At 41.5% G+C, this 23,850-nt stretch overlaps 1 protein-coding gene across 1 annotated transcript in view; it reads right to left on the bottom strand.

The window, feature by feature from the left end:
- tnr (tenascin R (restrictin, janusin)) overlaps window positions 1-23,850 on the bottom strand; it is a 141,230-nt gene that overhangs the window by 28,751 nt on the left and 88,629 nt on the right. Inside the window, exons 15-23 of the mRNA XM_061840261.1 lie at window positions 23,113-23,203; window positions 22,741-22,823; window positions 21,463-21,565; window positions 21,044-21,133; window positions 18,816-18,949; window positions 18,564-18,693; window positions 10,904-11,023; window positions 10,576-10,719; window positions 2,097-2,216 (exon numbers count right to left, since the gene is read on the bottom strand). Of these exons, the coding sequence (XP_061696245.1) occupies window positions 2,097-2,216; window positions 10,576-10,719; window positions 10,904-11,023; window positions 18,564-18,693; window positions 18,816-18,949; window positions 21,044-21,133; window positions 21,463-21,565; window positions 22,741-22,823; window positions 23,113-23,203 (1,015 nt within the window). The remainder of the gene's footprint in view (window positions 1-2,096; window positions 2,217-10,575; window positions 10,720-10,903; window positions 11,024-18,563; window positions 18,694-18,815; window positions 18,950-21,043; window positions 21,134-21,462; window positions 21,566-22,740; window positions 22,824-23,112; window positions 23,204-23,850) is intronic.

Below are 23,850 nucleotides of genomic sequence, written 5' to 3'. Positions count from 1 at the left end.
AGCAATATGGTTATCTTTCACCTATCAGGATAAAGCTGTCAGACGCTGAGGACACGGGAGGCATCACAAAAACTGCACCGCGTGCTAACTGCAATGTTTTCACCCAGCTTGAAAGGGGAAATCCAGTGGTTTGGATGAACAGTGTATCCAATAGGTCATGTAATATGTACCCTATTTTGACAATGTGATGTTAAATCCTCTCTCATTTAATTGTGTTTTGAGAAGATTTTTAATCGACAATTCCGAATTTTCAGGGGCGCTGCCATTTTCGCGAGTCACAAGACCGACGTGCGGATGTGACTCAACAAAGGCTCGATTAGATGGGACACATTTCATGCCCAGCACCGATTTCTCATACTTATAGCAGTTATATAATTATATAACAATTATAGAAATCGCAGTATTGGTTGATCGGGAAGACAGAGGAATACTTCCATACAAATTTGAACCTGTGGCTGTAAATAATGTTGAATACTCGGATGGTTCTTCGGGCGGAATGACGCAGCGTCTGACTACTCGGAGACCTACATAAGTATAACTTACTTATCCACATCTGATGAAGAAATAGCAGTATAGGTTGATCGGGAATACGGAGGAATACTTCCATACAGATTTGAACCTGTGACTGTAATTAATGTTGAATATTCGGATGGCACGACATAAGTGCGTAAACAAAGGCCACTGGGAGCTCCGGACCGGCAGCCGCGGATGGTTCTTCAGACGGGGATGACGCAGAGTCTGACGAGTGAGCTCCGAAGGCGGGCCGCGAGCTCCAGCGGCGGGATGCGAGCCTAGCTTCGACGTACGGAGAGGCCGTTAGCAGAGCTTCGGCGGCGGCAGAGGCCTTTAGCCGAGCTTCGGTGGTGGCAGAAACCTTTAGCCTAGCTTCGGTGGTGGCAGAAACCTTTAGCCTAGCTGCGGCATCCGGGGCTAACGGCCTCCGCCGCTTGGAAGCTCGGTTCGCGGCCCGCCGCCGGAGCTCGATCGTCAGACTCTGTGTTATTCCTGTCCGAAGAACCATCTGCAGTTGCCGGCCCGGAGCTCCGGGGTGCCTTTGTTTATGCAGTTATATCCCGCGCCTAAGCCTCCGAGTAGTCAGACTGCGTCATTCCGCCCGAAGAACCATCCGAAAATTCAACATTAATTACAGCCACAGGTTCAAATCTGTATGGAAGTATTCCTCCGTCTTCCCGATACTGCTATTTCTTCATCAGATGTGGATAAGTAAGTTACGCACTTATGTCCCCCACGTAGGCCTCCGTATAGTCACACTCTGCGACATTCCGCCCGAAGAACCATACAAATATTCAACATTTACAGCCACATGTTCAAATCCGCATGGAAGTATTCCTCCGTCTTCCCAATCAACCGATACTGCTATTTCTTCATCAGATGAGGTTAAATCGGCACTGGGCGTAAATGGTGTCCCCTGCAATCGAGCATTTGTTGCGGCACGGTAGACGCCACATCTGCGCACGTAGGTCATGTGACTCGCGAAAATGGCAGCGCCCCTGAAAATTCGGAATTGTCGATAAAAATCTTCTCAAAACATGATTAAATGAGAGAGGATTTAACATCATATTGTCAAAATAGGGAACATATTACATGAGCTATGGGATACACTGTTAATGCAAGCACTGGATTTTCCCCTTTAAGTTCAAGCCGGCATGATGGAGGACGGCGAGGGCAAGACAAATGGGTCGGTGTTGTCTCAAAGGATGCGTCACACTCTTAATGGGAAAAACCTTGGCGCTCGTCTATTGTATCGCATCCACCCTCGACGGATGAAATATGAAATATTGCAGGAAAATCTCTGGCTCTGTTCTATTTGCTCCTTTGAAAGCTTCGACTCGAAAGCCGGTTACCAAATGGCATGCAAGTGACTTTGTCATTCTTCATTCATCATTCAAGTCACAGGTGAGCTGAAGCCTATCCCAGCTGACTTTGAGCAAGAGGGACTGGACTTGGATGCCTTGTTTTTTTGACATTTTATAAATGCATTTAAACTCAGAACTGCAAGGCGGACACGCTAACCATGAGTGCAGCCTGGAGATTTGCAAGGCAACTCAAACAAACGTGTCGGGGAAAAAACATACCCTGGTCGTGTGTGAGAGTCAGCACGTAATTGTCGACGTTGGACATCGGGGCGTTCCACTTCAGAAGGGCTCCTTGCGGCGTGATGTTGAGCGCGGTCAACTCTGACGGCATGTCCATGGCTAGGATGGCAAGGTGGAGGTTATTTGGATCATATTCATTTGAGAGTTCTCAAAATGAACAAATAATGCAGTCACGTCACGTCATCTTCAGGTAATAAACTTGTGCGCAACGCGGAATTTGTTCCCAATTAGAGCACAGAGATTGAATTTGGTACCCGTTATTATTCCCTAACATCCACATCTGAGTGTTAATTATCAACTCTGAGGCATTTTGCATAAATACTGGTTAATAATGAGATTTTTGCCAATGTGACCACATCTCGCTCAAAAGGAAATTAGTAGTCAAATATGCTGCAGGCGTCCAACCCCAGCTGGCTATAGCTCAACCCCTCTTTCTAATTTCATTGTCAGACGGCCGGACATGCCAGCGCTGAATTTAAATTTAATTAAACCTTCAACCTCAATGTTTTGACCCCAACCCCCTCCCTCAGGCATGATATTTTTTTTCCACAGAGTGGAAAACGGCAGGCAAACACAGAATACCGCGAAGGCTCCACAGCTCTGCTTGTACAAAGTAATTAATACTGTCATTAGATTAACGCAAAATTTTTAACTGTGTTTGTCAAGATACTGCGCTGATTCAGAGTCCTTATCACTGGGATAGATGAGTAAACCTGAACCAAGTCATTACTTTAATTGCCAAAAGGTTTAAGCAAATTATGCAGGGGCTTATTCAGTCAATACGATGAGGATGGGGGGGGGGGTACATAGAGCGAGACAGGGAGAGAAAACAAAAACCAAACGCACACGACTCTCTTTTATCAAGGTCTTTGATAATCCAATCACCGCGCTCCATCTTCCCGATTGCGTTTGTGAATCACTGAACGCGGCCGCAGTGCGTTTGAAAAGCGGACGCAACAACGGGATCAGTCACGGCGGTTAAAGATGATTGCTTTTTGGCCGGCACAACCAATTAGGAGGATTTCAAGAGATAGTGATGGAAAAAAACAAACAAACAAACAAAAAAAAAAAGCTCATTGAGCTTAAATATTGACACAGCAAACCATCAAAGTCAAGTCAGGGCTATTTGGAAATTAAGCAATGCTCCGGGCTAATCTGGCTATGCAACGCAGAGATGCAAGGTTAAAAAAAAAATAATAACTTGTGGAAGAGTGAATAAAGTACTCAAGTATAAAGTAACAGACACATATGGCAAATTTAAACAATAAACGGTCTAAACTTTGTTTACACGCTCACCAGCCAGAGATGATTAATTATACTGTGTCTAATGTGATTAAATCTCAACACACATTTATCAGATGATTATTTGTCATGTGTTTACATGAAAAAAAGTGACTTCTATCAAGTGACATTTTTATCTTCAGTGCTGTGAACACAGATTTTTACCTGCTCTTTTTGAAAGCGTAAAATACTTTCTTTGGTGAGGAAAAATAACAGATCCGGTGGGTCTGATTTGGTCGGAGAAACTGCAATTTGCTTTCATGAGCATGTCGTCATCTTGCTTGCACAGGGAACTCAGTTACGGTTACCCGTCGCCATTTCGCAGCCCACCTATCGCGTTCCCACTAAAGCGCAGAATTTTTCGGTTAAGCAATTTTGTTTGTATGTATGTCGAAATACTTTTACAAAGTGTATAAATAAATGTTTCTATAGTGTGATGAGTGTGTGTGGCATGAAGCCTTTAAAACCTTTTTCAGTCCCATTATTATGGCATAAAGCACGGGTGTCAAACTCAAGGCCCGGGGGCCAGACCTGGCCCGCCACATGATTTTATGTGGCCCGCGGAGCCAAATCGAGAGTGTCAATTTCCATGATTCTAGTAAAAATCTGTACCAACATTTCTAATTGTCATATATCATAAATGATAAAGTTGAGATATCACAAGCATTTTTGTGTTACCAAAGGTGAATAGTAGAAAAACACATTACCCTTGATTTCTGATTCCAAAACTAGTTCATAAATTGATTACGTAAATATGATGAGATGATTAAATATTTTTAACGACCCACTGAGGGAAACACGAAGTACAATGTGGCCCACGAGAAAAATGAGTTCAGAGGGTGTCCCCAAAGTAATTGTACACTTCTTTTTTTTTTTTTTTTTTTTAAATTTCTTTTCAGGTTTTATGTGGACAGATGTGACCCACTCAGCATTTGAAAGCTTAGTAGTATTTAGAGGCCCGTGCGCATGGCTCATCAATCGACGTTGGAGCAGCGTTGCGAAATTGCCGCCTGGCAGTTTTTCCTGTCCTCGACAGCAGTTCAGCACCCGCTTTAAACGCTTTACGGCTGTCACGCTGCTCCAACGTGCAGCTAAACTTAAGCTATCCATGGCAAATTTCCCAAAACAGGATCCGTTCTTGAGAAACGGCGAAGAGGAAGGTCCGCTGGTATCGCCAATCATGAAAACATCGAACTCCTCGAGCAGAGATTTGTACAAAGCCGGGGGAATTTTAGCACCGGATTGAGCTACAATTAAATATTAAATGGATGGTATCTTTTGTCCGTCATCAATCATTTGCTTGTGATTTTAAAGATGAGCGCTTGATAACTCTTCCATGATTGCATTTTAATCCCATTGACTTCCTGTGCTCCATTAAGCATCCGAATGCACCCTTTTAGCACGAGGAAAAGGCTTTTCTGATAAGTCCTTGGCTGAAGACGGCAGCCCAGGAATGTAGCAGCTTTCCAGGTCGGCCATGAGAGGTCATTCTCATTTGTGCAGCGCCTGTGGCCATTATGTCGACGGCATAGAGAGGACACACCAGCGCGCCTGTCATTATTCGAGCTACAATGCTTCACCGACAATTGGCGATAAAACAGTATGAGACTACAGCGCAATTATTATTGAACATTTGAATTTGAAAAAGGAAATTTGGAATCTCACATCCTTTCTCAACTTTTGTAACTCGTGACGCATGTGAAACCGTACAAAATGTGATTAAAATGACTAAGAGGACAGGAAGACATTTAAGAGTAGTGTGTTAAAGCAATGTAATTAGATGCTTTGTTACAAATTGAACAATTAACGGGAAAATACCACAGGCAGGCTACTTAATGGCATCGGTGTTTGTGTTTTAACTCTAAGCAGCCGATATTTGAACACTAACAGTAAAACAACACATGGACAGATATTACAATATGCAGGGATGTAATCTTTATTATCTGTGAAGACTTGAGTTGGCAAAGTTACTCATATCTATAATATTTAGCGCATTTCCTTTGTAATGTATACTCATGTAAGATGTTGAGCCTTGCTAATACCAGGAAGCCATAGTTTGTCTTATCCAAGGAGATTCCCAAGCAGCTACAACAGCTGGTAGAAATGTCCCGATTATGGAAATTCTGACTGGAGGACCTTTTTGGGGATTTTCGAAAGTGTGAGGAACGAGAGAAAAGCTGGCCATCTCCCGCTCACTCTGTCCCGCTCCTTTTTTCCTCCCGTTTTTTTTTTTTTTTTTTTTGCCTACATCATGTAAATAGCTTATTCTATTTTTTAAAAAAGCTCATGAAGACAAGATTGTTTCCTTACTTATTCTGTCATAAATTACTAATATTACTATGCCTTAAGGCTTCTCTATACTTGCGGGGGCAGTGACCGCGCTGACGTCACTGTGGCTACCACGCATGCAGTTAGCCTTTATACATAAGCGCAACTCACGCACGCAGCTTTGAAAATGTACTGCAGTTCTCCTCCAAGTCGGCGGTGTTGCTATGGTTGGTATTCCCTCTGCATTTTTTCCTCTATTTCTGCTTGACATTTTTACTTTCCTCTCGGAACAAAGTATAAAGCAAGAACAATGGCGACTGTGGAACAGTGTCCGCTAGAAGAAATGGACCTAGATGATCAGATGATGCGCTTAACTATGTTGCAAAATCGCTCAAGGCGGCAGCGGCGTGGGTGTTACGCGGAACCGAGGGGAACGCTGAGTACATCATCACAGCACGTGACTAAAACGGACCAATCACGAGATGCTCCCCGCGGTACTTAAGAGTCAAGAGGCGCAATGGGTCGGTCACATGATGCAATCCAGGCGCTGTCGCCCATGCGGGAGTATAAAGCGGTCTTTACTGAGGAACTGAGGCCGAATCCATCCAGATTAATAGTATTTTTTAATCCATTTTAATGGGGAAAAATGATTTCAAATACAGGTATTTGGAGCTTTGACCTTGGTCACCAAACAAAATAAATTCAAGGCCCCACTCACAATGTGGTTTCAAATTAGATTTTGCTTGACAAATACACTGCATATGTATGAAGACGGGAAAAGTACAATTCAATTAAAAATGTTTTTCTAACCGGCTACTATATACAGAAACACGGGAGAGCAGACAATATTAATGCTATACCTCCTGGATACAAGTTGGCTGTATTCAAGCTTTTCCAAGACCATTTGTCAACTCAAGCACTTTCATGCAATTCTCGCCAGCCAAGTGTTGCTTACAAAATAGCAAATATTAATCATTTTGTCATTCTATGTGCAATGGGATTAAACACAACACTGTGTATTTTAACATGATATCTATCCTACACCACGCTATACAGCGGGGGTCGGGGACCTTTTCGACAGAGAGCCATAAATGGCAAATATTTTAAAACGTAATTTCAAAAGAGCCACGCAATATTTAAAAAAACTAAATACATGTGTATTTGCGCATTTATGTAGACCTAACAATTTTAGAGTCTCTGAATTCTTTTAAATAACATTATGATGACAAAAGCACTTCTTACCATTAATGCGACTTCAGGTGCTTCCTGGTTTTGCTAATGGCTTGATCGTCTGTTTTATACATTGTCAGATTAAGTTTCACGCAGGTGTTGAGATTTCCATCTGTTAATCGTGAACGTAATTCAATTTGATTTTCCATCATGCGGGTAGGTTGATGTAACAGTTCTAGCCGACAAAGGCATGTCTTTTATTTGTTTGATTATCTTGTCTTTATGCGAAGTTGGCAAAATGTTGATTGGCAACGTTGGGTATGAATGCTTTGACACACTCCCCACCTGTGAAATTTAAACACACAGCAGAACCCTCCATCTCCACATAGGCTGTCCAGTCTTGTTGAAAACTTCGGGACTCCTCATATTTTTTTCTTTGAGCGACCTTTGTCAAAAGCGTTTCCATAATTAGTTGTTCTGACACGATCAACGTTAGACCCTTGTGCACCTCTGAACATCCACTACCACGCAAAAACTACGCCAACCCGCTAGGCCAAACTGACTCTACGTCATTTGCGTTGCCTCCCACACCGAACGACGGAAACCCCACTAGGGCAAAACTTCCCTGTACGACAGAAATCACACGTGCAGTATGTCATTATGAGGGCTCCGCGAGCCATATGGAACCACCAAAAGAGCCAGGTATGGCTCGCGAGCCATAGGTTCCCGAGCCCTGCTATACAGTATGCATTTTTTTTGGAGGGAAGCTAATAAATTATCCACATTTTGATGGCGTTTACTTCAACTCCAAAGTTGGGAGGCGGGATCATTTAGTAAAGGTCCTGACATTTTGCGCATGAGCCCACTGTTAGTCCTTAAACATCTCATCACAGAGTCCATTTACTCTCAAGCCTAATGTTTTTTTTTTTTTTTTTTTTTTCCTAAACGCCACTGTATTCAGCATTCAGTGGCAACATAAAATGGCTCCTTGCTTTATTTTTATCTTCTCTGAAAGTTAAACTACCATCAATGCATACTTTTCCCCCACCCAATACCGGATATGTATGATAAATCCAAAATGTATTAATGTACTGTTAAAAATGGCATGAAAGGACATGTAGTTTGGTATTGTAAAGCTATTTTTTTTTTCATCACTTTTAACAAGCTTGACTATGTTCTTTTCATCCTGCGACAATCTTGGTCGCTCTCCTCATACCAAGCAGGCTGCGATTGTTAAGGGTTTCATAATAGAGAAATGTGGCGGAACAACAAGACAAAGATTTCAAAGTGGGCAAAAGCAAGTCTGCCAGCTTTTTTATTTTTCTCTCTGCCTCAATGGATTCTTGAACCTGGCTTTTCTTTGCGAATCAGGTCTCATTGTCATGCAAACACACCTTTAGCTCTCCTCTCCTGAGCTCCCGTCAGCTCTCTCCTCCCTCACACACAAACTAAAGATTATGCATACACCACAGGGAGCGTGTTAATCTTATGTGAGGGGGGGAATTCTTCGAATGAGCAAAAACGTGTTCCGTATTCCCGCACATTCGCGTGGAAAGCGTGACGTGCCGTTCGATTCCAATTAGAAACATAATCAGAGCGGAATCCGCCGCTCCCGGGTTGGAAGGGAGAAATTTGGAGAAAGTAGCAGTGAAGCGAGGTGAGTGGGAAAGAGGGGAAGGCGGCGCAAAGATTCAAGAGAATAGACGTGAGGCGAAAGGATAAAGAGGGCAGAGCGGGGCGAGATGGACCGTGGAATAGGTTACCAATTACCGGGTCAGGGGGGTCGACATTTTCATCTTGCGCCACAATGCCAGATGCCAGCTGTACCCTTTCATTTTTCCTCGATGTGTGTGTGTGCCCGCGCTTCCACTTATTTCTTCCAACACCCAGCTGAAGGTTATTGCAGCGAAATCACATTTTTATGTTGCTGTTTGCGTCAAGACCAGGTGTCTTAATGACCGCTCTCTGACTTTCCGCCATGCAAATAGGCAAAGGATCAATAATTACAGCTTACATAACACCCACCTGGCAAACTAGTTTCAATTTCTCCTATTTTTCCTCATTAAAAAGACTGTTCTTCCAAACTTCTGCCTCAAAACCTCTTGAAAACCACACTGTCATTCATTTTGTCACCAGTGCGTACTTCAACAGCGTCCAGTGTGAACTGTACTAACTGGTTAATTGCCGTTCTTCACTTATGCAGACAAATTCTCTGGTTAATAATTAGCATTACAGCACAGTTTTATTTTTTAACTTTCAGTCCCAAATGACTTGAAGTCTCTGCAACAAAAATAAAACTCACCTTATTCATCCTTGTGTCACTGTTTAAAAATGAGTGATCCTGTACATCAGGGGTACCCAGACTTTTTTTTACCCCAAGATCTACTTCTCAAGCAGCCAGCCTCTCACGAGCTACCGACGACAGGGGATAGAAGGGGGGGTGATGATGATGCTCCCAAACCGTTTTAAGGTTAATGTTATGTTGCCTCGTTTATTTAAAATACAGAATTAGCTTTTTGTGCACTGTATCGTCTGCGCTTTCATCCTGGATCAGGCTGTGCCAAGGTGGAATTTTAAAATTACACACCATCTCATCCTGCACTTTCTATTTTGGCTTCAGACCAGACCTTTCCCACTCAGAAAAGAGAAAATCTAACCACTTTAACTTCGATTTATTCACATACTCCGACTGTCATTGCATCTTAAAACAACAGCATTTCTTTTTTAACTTTCTCCATTAGTATCGAAAGTAAACATAAGCAGCATGTCTAGCTTGTCTTTGCTTTACGTTGCCCAGAATGTGTTGCTAATTCAAGCTGCGGTGGAAGACGCTGCCATTATAAAACACATTGAGGGCTGCGTCAGTCCTGTAACATTTGTAATTATAAGTATACGTCTTTAAGAGCGGGGGGAGGGGGGGGTGTAAGGTAAACTAGGAAAAAGAGTGTGGCGGAATAGCGGTTGTCAGAGAAAGTTCGGTGTGCTGCCTAAAAGAAACCAGTGGCTTCTTCTTTTTTACAGTACGTATGTGAATTGTGCCATTGTATGTAACAACCAGTCATCCCTCACTCATTGAAACACATCGCAAAATGCCACAAACTGAATAGATGTATGTTATACTTTCAATTTACATTGGATTTTTTATTTTTTTTCTGCGCGCAACGCAGAATATCTCCGAAGAAACTGCATCAGCGGTGCTCAATTGCGGACGCGCGCAGTTTAGAGGGAACATTGGCTGATGTCTTTTTTTTTTGGGGGGGGGGCACGGCGACCCACAATCGACCAAGACGCATCGAGCACTCCTGCTGTACATAATCACTGCAGGCGTTTATAGCAAAGAAACTTGTATTCACCGTGTGCTATGATGTCATGGAAAGTATTAAGTACATATCTACCTACATCACAGTTTGCTCAGTTTGTTGTCCGTGTATTTGCTCTCAGCTGCCAGGTTGACATTAAACACGAGAATTTGTTCTCAATCATTTGGCAAACAGGAATCTAACAAAATATTTACTTGGCTGCTTACGTTCACACTTGACAAGTGGCCAGTTACTCCAGACAACTATTTTCTATACAAACAAAATAAATAAATCGCAAGATCACCACAAAAGTATTGTTCGGCCAAACAAAGTTTCAGTGTAGATACAAAATATGAAATGCCAATAGTCTACTACCCGCAAATCAATTTCCAGAAGAAATAACCATAAATTACGATACGACTTCATGTTTGTGTCCATACCTGTAAAAACCGAAGCGCTCACAATTTTGCTCTCCTGGCTCCCCATGACCGCGTTGAGACTGATTTCATACTCGGTAGCTGGAAACAGACTGGACAAAGTGTAGTTGGTCACGTCGCTGTCAATCACAACGCTGTCCACTCGACCTGCGGGAAAACATGAAAACTTAGCTTTGTCTCCAGATGCAAAATGTTCCTCCATCTGAAATACATCTATTAACTCACATTCAAGGAAGACTAATAGATTTATGCCTATTAATTTTTCACTGGTAGAAGGTGACGCTCTTAAAGAGTGCCAGCAAATCACATTCAAATATGGAAAATCAAATACCTCTGGCTGACTGGTAGGAAAGCTTATAATATTCAAATGGAGCCAGAGGTTTTTTCCAGGAAATGGTCACTATGTCCTCAGCCACAGCGGTCACCGTCATCTGCCTGGGTGGGTCCATACCTACAGTGTGATGGAGAGTTTGATTAGAAACACAGCTAACATTATACTTACTAGCTGCACCGGACATTGTTTTCATCTGTCAGATCTGTGGGTGGACATTCTTGTTGGATTTCAAAGGGATTTTTTTTCCCCCTTTAAATGTTTTTTTTTTTTTTTTTTTTTTTGTGAACATAAAGGCAAGTCCGAATTTATAGTTGTGCACCTTTAGTGAACAGTAGTAAAACGTTGTGCCGTCACATGCCAGGCAGCATAAAGATGGACTCGGAGATGTCATCAAAGCAAGACCAGACATAAAACACCATCATATGAAGTTTTAATATTTGTTGTTCCTACTGAACTGACAGAAAACTATAAGCACCTGTGAGTATTCTGTTTGTAAATTGTGTTGTTGCACCGTGTGTAGGCGTAGCAGTTTTTTGAAGGTTTATAAATCCATTCATCCATCCATTTTCTTAGCCGCTTATCCTCACAAGGATCGGGGGCCATGATGGAGCCAATCCCAGCTGTCAACAGGCAGGCCAACGGTTTCCATCTGACCCACCATGCCGCCAGGTTTATATATATATATATATATATATATATATATTTATATATAAAATCATAAATGCTAATTTCCAAACTATCTATAGCAGGGTGTCGAACTCATTTTTGTCGCGGCTCACATTGTAGTTACAGTTTCCCTCAGAGGGCCGTTATCAATGTGAAACCATGAAAATCTTTCACCTCATCATATTTACAGATGAAATTTATGAGCTAGTCACAAATCAAGGGTAACGGGTTTTTGAACTTTTGCTGTTGTTTGGGCACAGAATATTGCTTGCAATATTTTAATGTTATCATTTATGATATGACGATTTGAAACTATAGTACAGATTTTTTTTTAAATCATGTAAGTTGATTCTCATAATTTTCCATCGCAGGGCACATACAATCTTGCGGCCCCCCGGCCTTGAGTTTGACACCTATGGTCTATAGTGTTAAGCATTACATGTTCATATTTAATTTGCTCCCTTTAGTTGCATGAAACTCAATTGAGTTGAACATGTTATTTGTCTATACAATGTTTATTTCTCTTTTGTTTCATGTGTAAGTTTTGGTGTAAACCTCCAATTGGAGTGCCACATAAGTACTGTAAACTTTCCCTCTTGTACAATAATCGGTATACTTTGAAGATTATGTTTTAATAAGTTTAGATGTGATTACAGGTACGTTGAGGCAGCATATTATGACAAAAAGTCTATTGTGAACCTGTACAGTGGGATGATTAGACAACAGTAACGTCTCCAAAACATCAAAAAGGGGCAGCCAGAAATTGTCCAACTATAAATGTTTTTTTTTGTTTTTTTTCATGACCAAATCGATCGGATAAGAATTCAAAGACATGATGCAGTATGCCGTTAATTGCCTCATACATATACACGGAAAAAGAGATTGTAAAGCGTGTGGGAGATGTCTCCCATTACTGCAGATTTTCACCCGTTGTGGGTAGTTCTGGGGAGAAAAAAAAAAAAAATAAATCTCCTGCATTAAAACTAATTTTTACACAATCATAAACATTCAAACGACATTGTCCATAAGCAAAAGTCAATCGATTAATTGTGTAGGAAAATGTCAAACGAACCAATCAACGCTTACGCCAAAAGAAACACCATAAACGTCACGGAGCGCCAGTACTGCTACCACACAGGACAACGTCTCCAGAGGCTACTGAGCGACGGTGAAAAAGGTTTCGGCGGAGACAATGTGAGCCAACAATTCATCTGATGGCAGTTAGTTAGCATTAATAACAGAAGAAATTATAAGAGATGGGGGGTAATGAGGAGGAGATTAAAGCACTTCCATCTTTTTGGTAAAGGAAAGCGGCAGCACGGGCACCACATCAAATCAAAAGAATAATGACTCGTATTCATGAGAAGAGGGGATCATTTATAATTCCTGGCTTTGAAATCATTTAATTTCCACTTGGCTGGAAACCAGCAGCTTCTTTATAAAAGTTGTGCCCGTTCAGGCGTGGTTATCTTACTAATTACATTTGCTTTGGTAAAGGTGAAACTCGCGCGACGGCGTGTGTTGTTTATTATTTAACGACGCTTCCCTGAGAGACGGGAAAGTTGCAGAATCCAGAAAAAGCTCTGACTGAAACGTTTGCGGTGCGTCATTTTGTTTGCTCTGTCTAATGAGAGTGAATGAAATGTGGAGGCGTGTGTATTTGTCCAAAGACAACCGCAACTCATGAAAGAGCCAGAAAACAGGTAAAATACACATACTATATCTGTAGCTACTTGTACGGAATGATGAAAGCCTTTCTAGAACGGCCCATGTACCAATTTAACACATATTAGGTAGAGTGGGTATTTTGTAGCTAAGAGTGTTCCCGTTAAGCTTTGGCGAGACTACATTTTTCTATAACTCATCCATTATTCATGATTCCTTACACTTTGCTCATCCACATTAAGATCACGTATGTCGGCGCCTATCCCAGCTGACTTTGATCAACATTCACACACATTCATGGAGAATTTGAGTCTCCGGTTGAATGGAAAAAAAACGGGTATCTTCATTGAAGGTCGTAGGTCGGGGATGCACACCAAACAACGTGATTGCCTTAGACTGAGCTGAACAATCGCAAAGCGACTCAACGCCACATAGCTCTCGAATCACTCCAACAGAAAAACTATGACCCCTGCTGTTCTCATTGAAAGCCACAAATACAGTACTAGTTTAAGTTTTTAATTCGACCACAAATAATAGAGTATGGTTGCCTAGGAAGTCGTGTTTTGCCCTGGCCACCGGAGCTACTGTATATCGTAATACGACAGAGTGATGAATAAGATAAAAAGAAGCATGTGGACAGAGACTCTTCACGCCTTGGTTTTTCGCTACATGTGGGCTACAGGAAATTAAAAATGTTAGGTGTAGTATTGAAACTCTCTGGATTGTAAATCGCTGAACTGGTTTGGCTTTATCCCAGAAAATGCCATTTGTTTTGTTAGAGATTATCTAATACAGCATAGCAGTTTTAAAGGGCCATTATATCTGTAATCTTTCGTCCTGGGTCACCATCACTGCGCCAACTTGTGAAGCTTCAAAAATTTTGCTTTCATTTTTTGTAATCAAATTATTTGAATTGTTTGATTAATCATTTCAGCCCTATGTGCAAGTGAAAATGTCACTATTGGCCTGACTTTCAACAATCATATCAAATCAATGACAAAAACTGCCTTCTACCATCTGAAAAACATATCTACAGTCAAGTCTTATATGTGTCAAGCAGACCAGGAAAAGCTCATCTGTGCTTTTATCTCAAGTACACTTGACTACTGTAATGGTCTTCTGACTGGACTCCCCAAAAAGAGTATTAAATAGGTGCACCTCATTCAGAATGCTGCAGCTCGCGTTCTGACCAAAACAAAGCGGTCAGAGCATATAACTCCAATCCTAAAGTCCTTGCACTGGCTTCCAGTCATCTTTAGAACAGATTTTAAATTTCTGCTACTGGTCTATAAACCACTAAATGATTTAAGTCCTGAATACGTGAAAGAAATGCTTACGGAATACCACCCCAGTAGAGCTCTGAGATCGACTGACTCAGGTCAAATAGTGGTGCGCAGAGTCCAAAGCAAACATGGTGAAGCAGCATTTAGCTATTATGCTGCACAAAAATTCAACAATAATAATAATAATAATGGTGAGGTCAGCCCCAAGTGTGAATGTTTTTAAATCCAGGTTGAAAACTTCTTTTTTTTCCTCATGCTTTTTAGAATATATCCACTTTTTTATTATATTACCTGCACTGTATGTGGTTTTAATTCTTTTATTTAAGATTTTGTTTGTCATTTTTATTGTTTTTATTCTGTTTTAAATGTTTTATCTCTTTGTTTTCAAATGCCTTTAATCATGAAAAGCTCATTGAGTTACCTCGTATATGAAATGCACTATACAAATAAATTTGCTTTGCTTTGCTTTGCTATTGCTGCTGCATATTATAGCTATGGATTTGAGCAAGGCTCGCCAGAGTGTTATTTGCTCCTCCTGGCCAAGGATTTGCCATCCAATCGGGCTGCTCACCTGTCGTAAGAGACGCTGTAATAGGCTCAGAAGTGACTTCCCCTTGTATTGTGATTAAACTGACGGTGTACTGAGTGGACGGAAGCAGCCCTTGCACCAGTGACCTCGTCTTGGAGCCGTCCAAGGTCACCTTAGAGGTGTCGGTGCCGTCAGCAGAGCTGTAGCTGAGGATGAAGACGTCAGCCGGCGGCGCCGGCGAGCTCCACGCCACCAGCACTGAGTCGGAAGTCACCTCAGACAAGTAGAGGTGGGAAACGGGCCTGATCCCTGGAGGAATATGGATTAAACGTCACGGGAGACTCTCCAGATCGGCCAAGAGCAGGGAAAAGTAAAGAAATAAATAAGCCGTCGTCAAAGATGTAGATGAAGACGCCATGGTGGTGATGGATGTATGGAAGCGGCTGGTGAAATTAGCCTTGGGTGCGATCTTCATCGGGGAGGGGCCGGGGGGGGGGGGGGGAGACCAGAAAATCATTTGGACGTGATGATTCAAATTGCTCATGAAGAGGAGAGGCTAATTTGACGATGTGCCATAAAGATGAAGTTGTGATGGGATCATGAAAAGAAAAATGGAAGAAGGGATGATGGTAGAAGATGTTGCTGTCAAAATGTACAACTTAGCTAATGATGAAGTGAATGAACATGAAGCAAAAAGTAAGATGGATACGGTTCAGGCGGCTGCTTCCGGTAAGCGCACATTTACTACACATTCCAAATGATTTATATTGTTGTGCATTCATCCGTTTTCCTTGCCGCTTATCCTCACTACAAATGCAGGCAATGCTGAACCTGTCTCAGCTGAGTCTGGGCGAGAGGCAGGCTATTCCCTGGATTAGTCACCAACTAATCACAGGGAACATAACATTCATTCGCAGTTGCATTCACAGGAAATTTATGCATCAGTCTTCAATTAACCAACCATGCATGTTCTTGGGTTGTGGGAGGAAATCGGAGTACCTGGGGAAAAAAAAAAAACACGCAGGCACGAGGAAAACATGCAAACGCCAAAGGGGCGAGGCCGGGATTTGAACAGAGGCGGATGTGCTAACCAGTCAGCCACCATGGCCCACTATATCGTTATGCATCTGACAGCTCTCCATGCTTCAACAAACTTTAAAAAAAAAAAAAAAAAAAAAATCAGAATAATAATCAAGCTTTTGAAGCTGCAGTTCAGGAGAAAATCCCAAGTTTTAAATTGAGATGCGTTCTCTTGGGCACAGATAATTAGAGGTTACTTGTGAAGTGGATGAATAGATGACATCCAATTAACTTTTTTTCATCCTGCAGATCCTCCATTTGATCATCCTGTCATCTCACCAAATGCCCACAAGTTGGAGCGACACAAAATGAAGAAGTCGCTCATCAAATGGACATATTTCAGACAGACCAGTTTATTCGTTTATTTATATTTCAGTCATTTATTTTTATCTGTCAAGTCAATTATAGCACCGCAGGTCTAAGAGGAGTGTTATTTCAGGTACGTTTTATGTCACGTATATATAACCCATTTGGCAAAAAAGTTATTTGAACATGAATAATGATGATAATATTGATGATGATGGAGACCACTGAAACTGCTATCGTGAAGAATGAAAACATCAAGATGAAGATGATGAGAGGAAAAGTTCAAGTCCATCATTTTGATGCTCAAAAGTTATATCAAGCTTCATTTAGAACTAAAAAAAAAAAAAAATCATCTTCTGATGTAAATGGACAGAAAACCCAGTAGAAAGAAGGATTATGATAGACTGGGCGAATGAAGACAAAAAAAAAAAAAACAAGGCAGCTGATGAGGAAATGCGGCGTGACTGAAGAAACCAACATGCATACGCAAAAAGATGAAAAGGCCCATTGCAAATAGGGAAGATGCACATCCCGCTCATTAGCAGGTTCCAATCTTTTAGATCTACTAATAGTGTGTCTTCTCGTTGTAAAGGACCTGCATTTTTTTTTTTAAGCATGACTCACCTTTCGTTCAGTATATTCCCCACTGGACTCTGCATTCCTTTTATCCCCACATGTATTGGTATTTAGGAGTTTTTAAAGATTCTGCTTAGAAAACAAAAATAAGTGCTATACACATAGCTCTGAATTTGAACATCGCCCACGTCTTTCCGAAAAGAAAAGAATAGGCTTGATTGTGCGCAATTATCCACAGGTGTAGGGTGTATTGAGATTTAAGTTTTGCAGTCGGTTCTCACAATGATAAATGTGAAACCTGTTCCACATTTGGAATGGAAAATGCTAATTGTGTGGTCAACACAAGTTTGGCCAATCAACGGATTCCGTGATCGGGACATGCGGCGGGGTTCGGTCCACTAGAAAGCTGGCTAAAACTCAAATAAGTGATTCACCACAATAAAAATCAAAAGGGGAAGAATTATTCACGGCACTCGTAACAAGAAAAAGCTAAAACTGAGCACACTTGCGATTCATTATTTGCAAATTCACTGATTTTTTGATTTTTTACCTTTGTCCAATTAAAAAGTGGTTTGTCGCCATCTCGTTGTGTCTAAAAACAAATTGCAAAAAGGGCTCAGTCTCTATTCTACTTTTCACTCTTTCTTCTCCTTCCTGTCTAATCTAAATACATACAATGTGGTACTGTGCTACCTTTCATAAATCAGTCTTGGTATGACATCAGTTTAAATATTAAGTATGTGAATTGATGACCATTAGACAATCCAATTCCTTCTTGGTTTTCTTATAGATTTTTAGTGTGTGAGGGAATTTAATAATACAAATGCTATATGATCCATCCATCCATCCATCCATTTTCTTAGCAGCTTATCCTCACAAGGGTCGCGGGGAGTGCTGGAGCCTATCCCAGCTGTCAACAGGCAGGAGGCGGGGTACACCCTGAACTGGTTGCCAGACAATCGCAGGGCACATAGAGACAAACAACCGCACTCCCAATAACACTTAAGGGCAATTTAGAGTGTCCAATTAATGTTGCATGTTTTTTGGAATGTGGGAGGAAACCGGAGTTCCCAGAGAAAACCCACGCAGGCACGGGGAGAACATGCAAACTCCACACAGGCGGGTCCAGGATTGAACCCGAGATCTCGGAACTGTGAAGGCAACGCTTTACCAGCGGATCCACCGTGCAGACTGATATATGATATCACCGGTCATTATCGTAATTAATACAATGTTTGTACATATTTGAAGTAGTCAGCATTTTGATTAATTTAAAGGTTTGAAAGTGATCTAAGTAGCACTGGTATCTTTTCACATGAAACACTGCCAGATTTCAGAGTGCTTCTGGCTTGATACCATATGGCAAAGGTTCTGAACCAAAACACATTTCAAGCACGTGACGACTCACTTTTTTTCGGCGGAGACAAAAAGCAACACAGTTGTCAATTTTTTTTTTACTTGCCATGTGTGGGGTCTTTCACGTTTTAAAAATTGGTACAAAAAATATAAAATACCGATACAGGCACCTTGCTTTAGATTACACTCCACTTACCTGTGAAGGCATCTATGGAAGCCACGTTGCTCTGCTGTCTGCCTCTCTTGGCTGCCACAGTGATCGTGTATTCTGTCCCCGGCTCCAGGTCTGTCAGAGTGGTAGTGGTTTCATCTCTGGGGACACTCAGCTGGAACGCAACGAAAACTCAAAGTTCAATGACAATAATGCATTCACTATACTCCTCCCCGTTCATTTAAAAGGAGATCCTTAAACCGTGATCGAGAAGTGTTTGCCATTCTCAGGGTTCACCTCGGTAGTGAGCCCTGAAGAGGACGTATAGGTGACTTTGTAGAAGTCAATGGGACCCTGGACCGTGCCCCACACCAGGGTGATGGTGTTGTCCGTAGATGCTGTGACGGTGAGATCCATGGGCACGTCCAGGCCTGGCACGATGGAGAAACAAAGACGTGCCTGTTAAAATTCAGGTTAGAAATGTCAATGTGCAAATACATCATACTGTTTCCAACCCTGTACCTGATAAGCAGCCCTGGGGAAGGATGGTAATACGAGCAAAGTTTTGTAAGAAGATACACAAACCTTTCATGATTTTGAATTTTCAAAAAAATATTCAAGGGAGAAAAAAAAAATTGCCTACATTTGTGAAAACCTTCATGCATGACTACGTAGGACGTTGGCCTATCTCAAAGCAGCTCAAAGGATTAACTGTAGGTGTTTCTTCTCTTTTTCCAGCGATAGAAAACCAAACCATAAAATGTTTTTATTTCCTAGGAATAAAACGATCCTTGGATGGCAAAATTGTTGCTATAGTGCATCTCCTGAACACACTTTTATGTCAGAGAAAGTACCTCTACCTCCTCTAATGCACATAAAGCATTCATAACGTGACGTCTTTCCAATTCACGCGAACGCAAATGAGATGAAAAGGAGCTGCAGATGCACGTTTAAGTGGCAATGCTACAGGTCAGTATTTCTTGTCTTGACATAAGAGGATGCGCCCGATGATACACGTTCTGCTTTGAAAAAATGTTTTTTTAAACAAATCTGGATCAATACAAACAGACAATTCATCTGCTTTTTGTACTCTAAGGTGCAGTAAATCAATAACTTGGGGGGGAGTTGAAATGGACAACAAAATCAAATATTTGGCATTCGCAATACAATTTGTATTTTGTGTCAATGCAGCTTCGAAGCTGCTGATTGAAACTGCAATGCTTAACTTTCTTCTATTTGTCAGGAGCTCAAGACGCAGTTGTTAAATGGATGATCCACTGTGCTTGCAAGGACTCACTTAAATGGTATGACTGGAGCAGCTCAAAGAGGATCCTCAAAACAAAGATCATTGGGATAATTAAGGCAGAGTACTGAAAAAACTCTTTGAAATTCAAAAGCACATTCAACCTTTTAGAGGAAGTGCGACAGGAGTGTCTGACAGCTGACAAAATATGTGGGCTTTAACGGTCTAATCCAGAGGACCTATATTGTATTTATACGTCACACGAACGTAGCTAATTTTTCATTGAAAAAATATTTGTAAAATTCTCAACACAACAGAAATGAACTAAATTAGCGCCAAAGTGCACATTTTCTTTGTCATCCGAATGCCTCTGGTGTCTGTTTCAAACCGAAGCTCTGTTGAAGCTGCTTCCGTGTGACGTCACGCCAGGACAACCCCAGTAAAGAAAATGGCTTCCTACACAGACAACCATACACATTGTGAGTGGGATCTCGAGAAGATAGACAGCAGTGATGAAGTTTTTATGGAATGCTCTGTGGAAGAGATGGGAAATGAAGAGGAGGAACTTTCTTATTCTTTCCACGTTCGAAAAACATCCCAGGCAAGTGGAATTCAACCATATATGTTCGAACCTGAGTTGACGAATGCAACACAAGGACAGGATTGGGCGAGACCTGACTTCGCAGCCAAGACACAGGTGCCTCAAGAAATCTACGTACACCTTTTTGATGAAATAATCTAATTCAAACACATTTAAACATCTGATGCCGCTTGCACACAACAGTGAGTCATTTGTTGTTGTTGTACTAGCGACTGAGTTGACGTAAAACAAAAATCAAAACATTCGGTATCGTTCTGGGTTTAAAGATGATGATTATATTTACATGCATTTAGCCTGTATTTTAAATAATTCACCTAACACTTGAGAGAATAGATATAATAGAAGTACCAGAACGAATAATAGTACTTTCATCTTTGACGGTGAAGCTCTGTATACTTTTCTAGCACCAGTATACAGTGCAACTTTCCTCAAAAGTGGATCTGCAAAGTGAGGAAAAAAATAGCACAAAGGCTGATACTGCCCAACATGACCTCCAAAATTGATGATTAAATAATTGTTCTGTTGAATTGTTATTCCATGAATGCAATATAAATCAGAATACCATGTTTTGCTGGCACACACAACATATATCCCCTGTAAAAATCTTATGCAGTACACTGGCTTTGCGTGAAACTACAATGTGGATTTTAGCCCTGTTTTACACTAATAATTGTCACTAACCCGTTCTGGCGTTCATAGTGGCCGATGTACTCTGGTTACTGCCTCTCATTCCAGAAATGCCAATACCGTACTCTGTGCCAGGCAGAAGGTCTGAAACAAAGTGAATTAATTAACGTCAACCACAGAAGATGGACTAGCAATCATACGGGAACCACAAAAAGCGGAAAGATTATTTTCAAGAACCCATCATAGCATCGATTGCACAAGATAACGCACACTTCCAATTTCCTTGGCTCCAATACACCAACAGGACAACAAGTACCTGGACAAATACAATCAGTAAGCGGCCATCCACTTGCGTGCATGCTCAACCTGACGTGTTGCACGTTTACCTCAGTACACAACAGATGATCTTGGATAATGCAAAAAAAGAAAGAGCAAAATCTTTGTTTGTCGATGATGATTTTCTCTCCGCTTACCGGTGAGGGTGGTCTTTGTGGTGTCTCCCTCATTTCTTGGCACGATGACTTTTTCGTATTGATCACCTGCCAGCGTGCTGTACACCAACTGGTAGGCGTCCACCTACATGCGCACATATTTCGGTGTATTAAAACTATGACTTAATCTCAGTGTTTATTTTCAGATTAAAATGTAAGGAGCACTCAGGGCCAACAAACACACACACAAATGTATTGTTTGGTAGCAAATAGTGGAATTGTTGAAAGGGGGCATATAACGAAAAGATGACTGTTTTGTTTGTATACAAATATTTGAGTCTCACGGCTGCCTGCTCACCCATAACATTAAATTATACAGACAAGTCAATATTTTGTTTTCATGCCTACTTCTTAAAATATATCTCTGGGCTCAAGGAAAAACAGCACTCAGAGGAAGGTGTGACTGATGAGGTGTCAATCATCACACGAAGCAGTTACACCCCACTGGTGTTGCGCTGACCCGTGACGTCGGGTTTTCAAGACGTCTGTGAAACTATGGCTCGATATGCCGAAAAATTAAAAATTGTCAAGGGACTTTAGGGAGCTATGAAGATGCAGAAGCGACACACAAAACCAACATTTCTGCTCGGGAGGTATGTAACTCTCCTCTTTTGGATTTTTGATTGCACATTCCATAAAATAACACATTTTATGTTACAGCAGCAGATATTAGAAATAAAGCCAAGCTATGACCGTAGCAGCCGTGGCTAACGTTGCCTTGTTTACAAATGCAACAGTTGGGGGGAAAAAGCTCCACGATGTGTCAGAAAACGTAAACGTCAGCTGAGGGTTTTTGTGCAATAAAAATTTTAATGAGTGAAATGTGTGCGATGCATGTGTGATGCAAATCATCTTCGCAAGACAGCTAAGAGAGGTGTAATTACAGGAGAGATTAACTCAGTCGGCTCTTTTTTCTAAGGATGATAAAATAATACCTAAAATTGCTTACTGAATGAAAGGTCTTATGATGGAAATTGTATGCCCATTATTTTTGTTTTTTATGTTACATTTACACTGGAAAAAAAATATGTTTTTATCTACTACAGCGTATCAAGGTTCCCTAGTGAGAAAAAAAAAAGATGAGATGTGATTGAAAGTCAACATGATGACATCTGAAGTGATAGGAACTGAGTCTCACGTGAACGCCGGTTGTACCATGTGACCACATTCCGTTACGCGGCCCAGCGTTCACAACACTGATGTGTCGGAAACTGAGGGCGACCACCAATTGGTGAAAGCTACAATATGTCTCGACATTACCTGCGCCTCGCTGTTGTCCCATTCCAGCTCCAGAGTGGTGGAGGTCTTGGAGAGGAGACGCAAGTTCTTTGGGGCGTCGATCTCTGAGAAGAACGATAAAGCTGACAACGTTGGGGACACTCAGACCAATTCTCCGGGGGAGTAAAGAAGCAGACATCAACAGACTGTTCAGGGTACAATCATCGCTACGTTGCATGCATTAACAAGTTGGAAACCGCAGAATATCCGCGGTGCAAACTTTATGGGACTTTGACACAAGACCTTGAACAGCGTGGAACATCGGGCCATATGTCATCGGCGGTTCTATTCCCGGAGGCAGGCTCAAGATAGCATGCGGCATGATTACAACATCTGCTTGGTGTCAGCCCTCACCGGTTGTAAATTCAATGGAAATGGAGCCGCTCGCGTTTCCATTCCTCACTCCGCTCAGAGACACCTCGTAGCGGGAACCTGGACGAAGGACCTTCACAGCAAAGTAGGGGGCCTTGGTTATTTCGGAGCAGGTTTGGACAAACATTTGTATTCAAAGGGCCAAAAAAACAGGTGGCAGGGCTTAGTCATTTGTAGATCAGGTAAAAAAAAATAATAATAATAATAAGAAAAGTTAAAATTTGTATCTAAAATATTTCGATTGTTGTATTTAAAATGAACTACATTATAACCTACAAATTATTTTGAAAAAAGTTAAATGTACATTGTCCCTGTCATGCCAAATCCTTGCATCTCCAAAATCCCTTTTCTTCGGGAAATTAATAAAACAGTATCTTTCTTCCACCTAATACCTCATATGTTATCATATACTTTTGTACACGAACATCAACACAATAGCATCATAAATTGTGTTGCCATTTATTGAATTTAAAGGAATATTAGTTTTATGTTCAGCTAAACAGGTCAAGGAGGCACGGTGGAGCAGCTGGTAAAGCATTGGCCTCACACTTCTGAGGTCCCGGGTTCAATCCCGGACCCGCCTGTGTGTAGTTTGCATGTTCTTCTCGTGCCTGCGTGGGTTTCCTCCCACATTCCAAAAACATACAATATTAATTAGACATTCTAAATTGCCCCTAGGTGTGATTGTGGGTGCGGCTGTTTGTCTCGATGTTCCCTGCG

This window comes from Syngnathoides biaculeatus, chromosome 13 (assembly GCF_019802595.1).
Source record: "Syngnathoides biaculeatus isolate LvHL_M chromosome 13, ASM1980259v1, whole genome shotgun sequence".
Taxonomy (NCBI): Eukaryota; Metazoa; Chordata; class Actinopteri; order Syngnathiformes; family Syngnathidae; genus Syngnathoides; species Syngnathoides biaculeatus.
This window is presented reverse-complemented; position numbering and strand designations above follow the sequence as displayed.